The sequence below is a fragment of the Trichechus manatus genome, unplaced genomic scaffold (genome assembly GCF_000243295.1).
Source record: "Trichechus manatus latirostris isolate Lorelei unplaced genomic scaffold, TriManLat1.0 scaffold00007, whole genome shotgun sequence".
In the NCBI taxonomy this organism is placed as follows: Eukaryota; Metazoa; Chordata; class Mammalia; order Sirenia; family Trichechidae; genus Trichechus; species Trichechus manatus.
The window spans coordinates 14,515,771-14,527,773 of NW_004443943.1; the positions used below are offsets into that span (position 1 = coordinate 14,515,771).

General features: G+C 34.6%; 1 protein-coding gene across 2 annotated transcripts in view; it reads left to right on the forward strand.

Moving 5' to 3' along the window:
• PTEN (phosphatase and tensin homolog) overlaps positions 1-10,012 on the forward strand; it is a 114,115-nt gene extending 104,103 nt beyond the window's left edge. For both annotated transcript variants that reach the window (XM_004369902.3, XM_023739744.1), the window contains one exon: positions 4,360-10,012. In XM_004369902.3, the coding sequence (XP_004369959.1) occupies positions 4,360-4,545 (186 nt within the window). In that variant the 3' untranslated portion in view covers positions 4,546-10,012. The remainder of the gene's footprint in view (positions 1-4,359) is intronic.
• The last annotated feature ends 1,991 nt before the right edge of the window (positions 10,013-12,003 follow it).

Sequence of the window (12,003 nt, forward strand, 5' to 3'; positions counted from 1 at the left end):
AGTACTCTAGTGTCCCTCCCCCTTTATCTTCTCATCTTTACTTTAGGGTATGTGTTGACTGTTTGGTCCAAATAGATAATTTTTTTTAAAGGAGCACAGTACTCACAGGTGATACTGTTTATTTTATGAGCCAATCTGTTATTTAGCTGAGAGGTAACCCCTGGGTGTGGTATCTCAAGACCCTAGTCTAGGGGGTTCCTTTAAGTCTTTACCAGTCCAGTAAGTCTGTTTATTTCTTAATATTTGAGTATTCTGTTATGGCTTGAAAATGTGCTTTGTATAATTTCTGTTCTGGTAAATTTGTTAATGTGTCTTTTATGATTCATACTATGGCCTATCTTGGTGCATGCTCTGTGTGTACTTGATAATTTTTTTTTTTAACAGTATTTTACTGTGTTTGATGGATATTTAGGTTTTTTCTATCTTTTGGCTATTGTGAATAGTGCCGCAGTTAACACTGGTATACAGGTTTCTGTTTGCACTCCTGCTTTCAGTTCTTTTGTGTATATACCTAGGATTGGGATTGTTGAGTCATATGGTGCTTTTGTGTTTAACTGTTTGAGGAACCACCAAACTGTTTTCTGCAGCAGCTGTACCGTTTTGCATTCCCACCAGCAATGGATGATGGTTCTCCATTTCTTCACTAACACCTGTTATTTTCCATTTTTTGTTTGTTTTTTATCACAGCCGTCTAGTTTGGATGAGGTGTTATCTCATTGTGGTTCTGATTTGAATCTCCCTAATGACCAATGGCAAACCCTGGTGGCATAGTGGTTAAGTGCTACGGCTGCTAATCAAAAGGTCGGCAGTTCGAATCCACCAGGCGCTTCTTGAAAACTCTACTGGGCAATTCTACTTTGTCCTGTAGCGTCGCTATGAGTTGGAATCAACTCGACGGCAACGGGTTTGGTTTTTGGTTTTTTAGTGACCATTGACATTGAGCATTTTTTCATGTGCCATTTTCATGCTGGCTATTTGTATATCCTCTTTGGTGAAATGTCTGTTCAAGTCCTTTGCCCATTTTTAGATTAGATTGTTTGTCTTTTAGTTGTTAAGTTGTAGGAGTTCTTTATATATTCTAGATATTAAACCCTTATTAGATATATGGTTACCAAAAATTTTCTCCCAATCTGTAGGTTGTCTCTTCACTTTGTTGAAAGTCCTTTGATGAACAAAAGTTTTTTAATTTTTAGTAGATCCCATTTTAGAGACAGATTGACACAGTGGCTGCAACAGTGAGCTCAAGCATGACACTGATTGTGAGGATGGCGCAGGACCGGGCAGCGTTTAGTTCTGTTGTACATGGGGTCACTGTGAGCTGGAGCCAACTTCACGGCACCTAACAACAACAGCAACAACAACCCATTTGTCTGTTTTGTCTTTTATTATTGCTCGTGCTGTTATCTATTGTTAAAAACTAGATCTGGAAACAATTCCCCTGTTTTCTTCTAAGAATTTTATGATAATAGTTGCTACATTTACGTCCTTGATCCATTCTTGAATTAGTTGTAGTGTATGGTGTGAATTATGGATCCAGCTTCATTCTTTTGCATGTGAAAATTCAGTTTACTCAGCACCATTATTTAAAGAGACTGTTTTCTTTCCATTCGATGGAGTTATCACCCTTGTTGAAAATCAGTTGATCTTAGAATATGTATAGGTTTATTTCTGGGCTCTCAATTATATTCCTTTGGTCTGTATATCTATCATTATACCAGTACCAGTACTGTTTTGATTACTGTAGCTTTTATAGTATGTCTTAAAATCGGGAAGTGTGAGACTTCCTTTATTCTTCATTTTCCAGATTACTTTGGTTATTCGGGACCCCTTGCCATCCATATAAATTTGAGGATTGGCTTTTCTGTTTCTGCAAAGAGGTTGTTGGAATTCTGATGGTGTTTGCATTGAATTTGTACATTGCTTTGGGTAGTATTGACATCTCAACAATATTCAGCCTTCCATCCCATGAACATGGAATATCTGTTTTTATTTTGGTCTTCTTTAATTTCTTTTAGTAATGTTTTATAGTTTTCAGTGTATAGTCTTTCCCTTTCCTGGTCAAACTTTATTCTTAGGTACTTTATTCTTTTAGATTCTATTGTAAATGGAATTGTTCCCTTAATTTTCTTTTCACCTTTTTCACTGCTGATGTATAGAAACCTGACTGATTTTTTGTGTGTTAACCTTATATCCTGCCACTTTGCTGAATTCATTTATTAGCTCTAATAGCTTTCTTGTGGAATCTTTGGTGTTTTCTGTACATAGAATTTTGTCATCTGTGAAAAAGGAGTAGTTTTACTTCCTTCTCCTCAATTTGGATACCTTTATTTCTTTTTCTTGCCTAATTGCTCTGACTAGAACTACCAGTACAGTGCTAAATAGCAGAGGTGAGAGTTGGCATCCTTGTCTTGTTCCTGATTTTAAAGGGAAAGCTCTCCTCTCAGTCTTTCTCCATTGAGTATCGTGTTAGCTGTGGGTTTATCATAAATGCTCTTTATCATATTGAGGAATTCCCCATCTATTTCTTCCTTGTTAAGTGTTTTTTATCATGAAATGGTGTTGAATTTTGTCAAATGCCTTTTCTGTGTTGACTGAGATGATCATGTGGTTCTTTTCCTTTGTTTTGCTAATGGGATGTATTATATTGATTGATTTTTCTAATGTTGAGTCACCCTTGCATTCCTGTCATTAGCTTTTAAAATGAATTTTTCCCTACTTTATTTGTTTTCTGTTTTTAATACTATAACAGGTCTTGTATTTTTGGTTATAAATTAAAACTGTTTCAGTTATTATTAAACAACTGTAATGTGTGGTAAGTGCTATGAAAAAATGAAGCAGAGATGAGATAGAGAATTACCTTGTTTTTTTTTTCTTAAAAAAAACCAGGAGAGTTAGTGATGGTCTTTCCAAGCAGGTGACACTTAAAAGCAGAGGCCTAAGGAAGTGAATGAGCTATACTGTACAAATACCTGGGAAAAGAGGGAAGAGCAGTTGCAAAAGTCCTGAGGCAGGAATGTGCTTGATACATTTGAGGAGCAATAAGAAGTCAATATGACTGAAGCAGAGTGATCAAGAGGGCTAGTCCAAGTGTGAAGACAGTAGAGTGTTTTCAGCAGAGGGAGGATGTGATCTCAATTTTGTTTTTAAAAGATCACTCTGCTCGTTAAATATAGACTGGTGAGGAAAGTAGGGAGAGGGGACAAAAATGGACACTGGGAGATCGGTTAAGAGGTTTACAGTGGTTCAGTTGAGGTGAGACATGGTGGTGGCTCAGATTATAGAGTCGTGGCAGTAAGGGGTAATAAACTGTCACATTACGTTTGTATGGTATTTTGAAGGTAGAGCTGAAGGGATTTACTGATGGAGTGGACGTTGGATGTAAGAGAAAGAGGATAGTGACTCTTGCATATTAGGGTAAGAGCTATAGATATACAGTGAAACCTGTGACAGCCAGAACTTGACGGGACTGCCTTATTTTTCCAGGGCTTGCAAGTATTCTGCCTTTGACAGGGTGAAGTCTTACCACTTTTCTATCACTCGTTTTAGTGGAAAATATTTGAATTTTCCTCCTTGTACAGGTTTCTGCCTTACACAGGTTCTGGCTTTACAGGTTTTACTATAGTAGAATGAGCAAGGGATTTGAAGTTAGATCTGATTTAAATCCCACATCCTCTACCTATTGGATATGTGGACTTCAGCAAGTTCCAAATTGTTCTGAGCCTTAGCTTTCTCTCCTTTAAAATGGAAATTCCTGCCTTGTAGGTGTCTTTTGTTTGTTTGGTTGATTTTTAATCCTTGCTACATGATAGATGTTTTGACAGCTATTTTAACTGTGCCGTTGCTCCTTTGTTTAGACCACTGTATGATGTTAACTTCCCCTTCTTCTTCCTTCTTTTAGGTGAAGTTTTTCATACTAATGGGATCCTAAGTCATTATTGATCAGTATTTTGTATATAGTATAGTATTTATATTTGTATAGTATCATTTGATTCAGAAAGTACATTAAGTTTCTGACAGGTAGTAAGTGAAACAGTCTTGGAACTCAACCATGTGTAAATAGAATTTTGTGGTTGAAAAACTGTATTATGTGAATGAACTTCAGTCTCAGTGCATTTCTTTTGTAGAATTATTATGGTAATGCTTGCAGCTTACGTTTATTTTTAGAAACTAAAATTCTAGTTGTCTTTTCAGTATATAACAAGAAAGAAAATATAGGAAATTAAAAAGAGGGTTACCTAAAATGCAGTTGCCTTTGTTGTAGTACTTAAAACTGAATCTGTTAAAAAATATATTTATTAAGTAATTTAAGATTAGTCAGATGTATGGGTTTTCATTTTATATTTTCTCTTCTTTCTCAAGGTGAAGCTGTATTTCACAAAAACAGTAGAGGAGCCATCAAATCCAGAGGCTAGCAGTTCAACTTCTGTAACGCCAGATGTTAGTGACAATGAACCTGATCATTATAGATATTCTGACACCACTGACTCTGATCCAGAGAATGAACCTTTTGATGAAGATCAGCATACACAAATTACAAAAGTCTGAATTTTTTTTAATCAAGAGAGATAAAACACCATAAAAAAAAAACTTGAATAAACTGAAAATGGACTTTTTTTTTTTTTTTTTTTTAAATGGCAATAGGACATTGTGTCAGATTACCAGTTATAGGAACAATTCTCTTTTCCTGACCAATCTTGTTTTACCCTATACATCCACAGGGTTTTGACACTTGTTGTCCAGTTTAAAAAAGATTGTGTAGCTGTGTCGTGTATATACCTTTCTGTGTCAAAAGGACATTTAAAATTCAAATTAGGATAAATAAAGATGGCACTTTCCCATTTTATTCCAGTTTTATAAAAAGTGGAGACAGACTGATGTGTATACGTAGGAATTTTTCCTTTTGTGTTCTGTCACCAACTGAAGTGGCTAAAGAGCTCTTTGATACACAGGTTCACATCCTACCCCTTTGCACTTGTGGCAACAGATAAGTTTGCAGTTGGCTAAGAGAAGTTTTAAAGGGTTTTGCTGCATTCTAATGCATGTATTCAGGTTAGAGGAATGGAAGGAATGCTCAGAAAGGAATATATTTTATGCTGGACTCTGAACCATATACCATCTCCAGCTATTTACATGTACCTTTCTTTAGCATGCTACAGTTATTAATCTGGACATTTGAGGAATTGGCCGCTGTCACTGCTTGTTGTTTGTGCATTTTATTTTTTTTAAGCATATTGGTGCTAGAAAAGGCAGCTAGAGAGAGTGAATTTGTATTGGGGTACAGGAATGAACCTTCTGCAACATCTTAAGAATCCACAAATGAAGGGATATAAAAATAATGTGGTCATAGATAAGAAACACAGCAACAATGACTTAACCATATAAATGTGGAGGCTATCAACAAAGAATGGGCTTGAAACATTATAAAAATTGACAATGATTTATTAAATGTATTTTCTCAATTGTGATGACTGCTCCATCTCCTGTGTAATCAAGGCCAGTGCTAAAAGTCAGATGCTATTAGTACCTACATCAGTCAACAACTTACACTTATTTTATTAGTTTTCAATCATATACCTGCTGTGGATGCTTCATGTGCTGCCTGCAAGCTTCTTTGTTCTTATTAAATATAAAATATTTTATAATGCTGCACAGGAAATTTCAATTTGAGGTTCTACAGTAAGCGTCTTTTTTTTTTTTTTTCCTTTAAAGATTTATGATGCACTTATTCAGTCCAGTAGCTGTCAGCCGTTCCCACCCTTTTGACCTTACACATTCTATTACAATGAGTTTTGCAGTTTTGCACATTTTTTTAAATGTCATTAACTGTTAGGGAATTTTACTTGAATACTGAATGCTTAATAACATATGTTTATATTAAAAAAAGGACATTATTTGTGTGAAAAAGGAAATTGCAGTTGCAGTAAATTTTCAACACTGCGCAAATAATAAGGCATTTACTTTTTCAGTAGAAATTTTCCCAGATATGCTTTATCGATTTGCTATTGAAAGAGTAGATTTTTTTTACATACAGTGTTGAATCATTTCTTCATAGTGCTAGAGTTGGGACTAGGGCTTTAATTTCACTATTTAAATACCATCATATATTTGATATGCCCAGACTGCATATGATTTTAAGCAGAATACAACTACTATAGTAAAGCTAATGTGAAGATACTGTTTAAAAAGATTCCCCTCCCCCCAGAAATTTGGTGTCTTCAAATTATACCATGACACATTTGAATATTTCAACCATTATGTCTCTTAATGGTGTAAAATCCCATTTTCAATAACTTATTGGTGCTGAAATTGTTCACTAGCTGTGGTCTGACCTAGTTAATTTACAAATACAGATTGCATAGGACCTACTAGAGCAGCATTTATAAAGTTGATGGTAAATAGATTAGGCATAATTTCATCTAAAGTATTCTTAGTAAATAATGTTGACATGTTTTCCATACCTCATCAGATTCAACAAATAAAATTTTTAAATTTTTAAGAAAGCTCTTAGGATTTACACATTTATATTTAAACATTGATATGTAGAGTAGTGGTTGACTGCTCATAAGTTAAAGTGGTAAAGTTAGAAACAACTACTCCTAAGTTCTAACCCTTGAAATTCATACGCCACCGTGTCAAAAAAACTGAAAATGGTTGACTAAAATGAAAATCAACTATTCGTGTTTTTAAGATAGTCATTAATACTGTTCTTTGTTTCAGTTTTGGGCACAGCATATTACAACATGTATTGTTCAATTATGTAACATGGAGGGCCAGGTCATACATAATGACATTATAATGGGCTTTTGCACTGTTATTATTTTTCCTTGGGAATGTGAAGGTCTGAATGAGGGTTTTGATTTTGAATGTTTCAATGTTTTTGAGAAGCCTTGCTTACATTTTATGGTGTAGTCATTGGAAATGGAAAAATGGCATTATATATATTATATATATATATAAATATATATTATACATACTCTCCTATACTTTATTTCAGTTACCATCCCAATAGAATTTGACAAGAATTGCTATGACTGAAAGGTTTTCAAGTCCTAATTAAAATTTATTTATGACAGTATTCATAATTAGCCTGAATTGCATTCTGTAGGTAATCTCTGAGTTTCTGGAATGTTTTCTTAGACATTTTGGATGTGCAGCAGCTTACGTGTCTAAAGTTACTTGAAGGCATTATTTTTAAGAAAGCTTACTATTGGGCCCTGTACCATCCTAAGTCCTCTGTAGCTCCTGTTGAACATTTTTGCCAGAATTATTAAGGGGTAGTTGAATAAATAGCATCACCATTCTTTGCTGTGGCACAGGTTATAAACTTAAGTGGAGTTTACCGGCAGCATCAAATGTTTCAGCTTTAAAAAACAAAAGTAGGGTACAAGTTACATGTTTAGTTCTAGAAAATTTGTGCAATATGTTCATAACGATGGCTGTGGTTGCCACAAAGTGCCTCGTTTACCTTTAAATACTGTTAATGTGTCATGCATGCAGATGGAAGGGGTGGAACTGTGCACTAAAGTGGGGGCTTTAACTGCGGTGTTTGGCAGAGTTGCCTTCTACCCTGCCAGTTCAAAAATTCAATCTGTTTTCATATAGAATATATATACTAAAAAATTTCAGTCTGTTAAACAGCCTTACTCTGATTCAGCCTCTTCAGATACTCTTGTGCTGTGCAGCAGTGGCTCTGTGTGTAAATGCTATGCACTGAGGATACACAAAAAACAATATGATGTGTACAGGATAATGCCTCATACCAATCAGATGTCCATTTGTTATTGTGTTTGTTAACAACCCTTTATCTCTTAGTGTTATAAACTCCACTTAAAACTGATTAAAGTCTCATTCTTGTCATTGTGTGGGTGTTTTATTAAATTAGTATAAATTGCTTAAATCCATTGAAATTTTAAATAATGGGCAGCCAAATGTGATTAAGAAGTTTTCTGTAAGTTTTTTCCTGCTGTCCTTCAAAGCCTTCAATTACAGAAGCGTGGACCTGTGTCAGCTTGGGAGTAGAGTATCACTCTACTCGTGTAAGAGAAGCACTTACTTTTAGGGTCTTAGTCATCACTTGATAAATTGTTTCTGGCACATTAGATAGCATTCTAATGCCTGAAAAAGTCAAAGATTCTTGGGAAATTGTGCATAGTTTTGTTTTAAGCCAGATATCTGAAGACAATCCCCCAGAATAGATTTGATACTTAAGATTTCAGTTTTGTGGCTTTTTCTTTATAATTCTATACTCTGCCGTCAACATGTGGGAAGTTTCACCTGCTCATTGTGACTTGTGCCATATAAAAATTAATGTTGCAGAATAGTCTAAAGGACTTTGTGTACTTGAATTTAACCTTGTTATTTTTAATGTTTCTGAAAGCTTAAACATTCAACAGTGCATAGAAAGGCAATGAATGAAAGTGCAGCTTGTACAAATGTTTTGAAAATAAAGCAGACCATTTATGTAACAGTGAAATGTAATACTAAGTTTACATTTTCTCCATGTGACTTTAAATGTGAATAATGTGTAATAAGGTAGAGAAGTATGAGATTTATATGTGTGTTTGTATAGACACACTTTTATTTTTAGGCATCTTAAGTATAAGTATGGTTGAAAACTATACAGGAGTCCAAAATTATTCTGATTTACAAGAAGATATTTTGGTGATGTCTGAAAAATAGGGTTTTACTGCCAATTTTGCTTTTATCTCATGTTCTCACTACACTGTAATTTGAACTGGCTTGGTTCATTGAATGCCATCACCATTTCCATTGAGAATTTAAAAAATCACCAGTGTTTAACATGCAGGCTTCCAAAGGCTTTCGAAAAAATCAAGACCCTTAAATCTAGTTCATTTGCTGCTGACGTGAAACTCTTGGTTCTTTTAATTTTGCCAGATAATTAGCCACACATCTGAAACTTAGTCTTCTAACTGGCCTAAGTATAACTTTTGATTAGCAGTGCTGTTGCTAGTATGGAGAGAAATGTTCATGAATGGGAACAAAAATAAATACTAAGTTCAAACTGGTGTAAGGACAGTACCTAGAAACTAGCAAGCAAGATAATGGAGAAAATTTTTTTAAATCTTCAAAGGTGAGATGTTAGGCACTGATTTTCCTTTAGAATTATGTAACTATAAGAAGCCTAATGATTACATTGCTGTCAGTTGTTTTTATTTTAGAGCAAATCTGTTATTTTATGACTTGTTATTTTTTCCATCTTTCACAGGATCTTCATGTTTGTAACTATATCAGAATGTGGGTAGCCACTCGGACAAATTCATGTTGGTTGGTAGCTTTAAAAGTTTGTGATGGGCAGACCGCAAAGGACAAAACAGTTTTAGTGGTGGTAGTGCACTTCGGTTCTTAAGTTAGCTATTTTGAAAGTACTTTCCCATAATAACAGCAAGATAATCACTCATAATCCCGCCACCTGGAGACATAGCCATTATTAATACTTCAGTGACTGTACAATCATTTTTTTCTCTGTATATTTATGTATATATTTTAAAAATGAAATTTATACTGTAATACTCTCAAAGCCGTTTAACTTTAGTATTTTCATCACGGATTTGTAGGATGTTCAGTTAAGTCAGAAAATAGTAATTTGATGATTTTTTAATGCTACAGATGCAGATTATGTGCAGTTTTTGAGAGCCCTTTCCAATTCAGTGGGGGTTAATCATGAATCTTTAAATATTGTTAGCATCAGGATGATATATGTCTAAGGAATAAAACAGTTACATTTATTTAACAAAGAAAAGCTTAACATTGTAGATATTTCTCTTCAAAAATCATTTTAAACATTTGTATTTTGGAATTATGTGTTAAATAGGTAAACAGAATATGTGGATAGGAATTCAACTTCATCACCACTTTTCTATTTTGCTTATAGGTTGGAGAAGGAGGATGAGCTTTTCAGATTTTGTAGTTCCAAACAGTTGGTGAGTTTAGAGTGAATTAGTTTACTGGAAGAAAATACTTAACTCCTGCGAAGGAAAAAAAAAAAAAAAAAGCTACTGCTGTTTTTAAATCTGGGTGCTGATTGACTTCCATCACATCAGGAACTTAATATTTCATAAATGGTTCATGGTTCATGTTTAGCTCTGAAAATTACCGTGTTTAGTATTATGATGGGCTTATAACAAAATGTGCAACACTTTTTGACAGTTATTTGAGAATTTTGGTGAAAAAATTTAGCTAGAAGCTACTACGTATCTTATAAACCAATGTATTGGTATTTTAAAAACATTTTTACATATATAAGAGTGAAGTTAACTGTCATCTTGAGCACTACCACATTTTAAAATAAAGCTGCATATTTTTTAATGAAGTGTTTAACAAGGATTTATATTTTTTCATTTTTTAAATTAAAAATAATTTATATCTCCTTTTTTGCATGTGGATTCTCATCTGTCCTTAACCTTAAAATGGTTAGAGATTATGTGGAATGGAGCAAGGATTGTAGTCGCGTCTGTAGTGCGTTTCAGTTTGCTAAATCTGTTCACTGCAATGCATTTCTTAGAATGTTTAGGTGTGGTTTTCTCTAGCCTATCAGTTATAGGCTATTCATGAGCGCCTTTAGGATTTTCTGCCTACTCTATACAGTTGTTCATGTGGTATCCCATGTTTACAAATGTCTCCTTTCCTTCCACTTACCCTTCCCTTTCAGTTTCTATTGTCTCTTTCCATTAAACCTCCCTCATGCCCTAATGGGCAGTTTATGAGTGTGTATGTGTGTGTATATGTATGGTAGTGGTGGTGATGGGGATGGATTAGATTTTGGAGAGTGCTAGCCACCAACTTTAGCGATTAAATAGTTTAAGGCAAATTTATTTTTCACTGGAATTTCATATTTCATTGTAATAGAAATAATGACCCTGGATGACCTTTGACATATAGTAATGAATCTTGGATACTAAAGAATTTGTTAGTAGCATCTTGATGCGTGCATTAATAGGTTATTTTTAAAGTTGTGCGTTAAACCAAAGTTGGGGTACTGGAAATGTTTATATCAAGCGCCATTTGGCCACTGATGGACATAGAAATGCCTTCCTATGGAAAGTATTTTTTCTTTAAAAAATTAAAAAAGGTTAATTATTTTGAATATTTGGCTTTAAACTTTTTATTCATCCAATAAATACTTGTCTAGTGACTGCTATATATATATAACAGGTGTTTGGAATGCATTAGTGATCAAAACAGACACAAACTCGATCCTTGCCCTTAAGGAGTTTACACTCTAGTGGAGGAAGTAGACTTCAATAATTACAAACTGTGATTCATGCTGTGAAATGTGATGCATGTAATATAGTAATCATCACCAAACTTCCCATATGTTCCCCTGAATTTTCACTCCCTTGGGGTTAGATGGGGCCATGTGACTAGTTCATTTCAGTGAACTACCAGTGAAAGTGATGTGGCACTTCTGAGTGAAGACAATGAAAAAAATCCCCTGTAGAATCCTTCAGCTTCTCTCTGCCTCTACTGCAGAAACCAAGGAGTTGAAATCCTCCAGAATGAGCAGCTCTATCAGCCTGGGTCCTGAATGACTATGTGGAGCAGAACTTCAAGCCCCCCACCCCACTCCTCGCCCCACACTGAACTTGTTAGACATTAGCATGAGCAAGAAACAAATTTTTATTACATTAATTTACACTGAGATTTTGGAATAAATTGTTAACCATGGTATAATTTGTTATATGCAGACTAATACAGAGTTTTGGAAGGACCAGGGATTTCTTGAGCAATGAAGGGGAAGTTGAAAATGAAGCAAACTAAAAATATCTTTAAGCAAATGACATGATGCAATAAGGAAACTAAATTGCAAAAGTCATTCAGTAATTGAGCACCCAATATGTGTCAGGCACTGTTCTAGATGCTCGGCGTACAAGTGGGTGAACAATAGATCCTTAACCTTCGTGGAGCTTACATTCTAACAAGGGATAACATGATAATCAAACTATATAAAGTGTTAAGTGCTATGGGGGAAAATATAGGACAGGT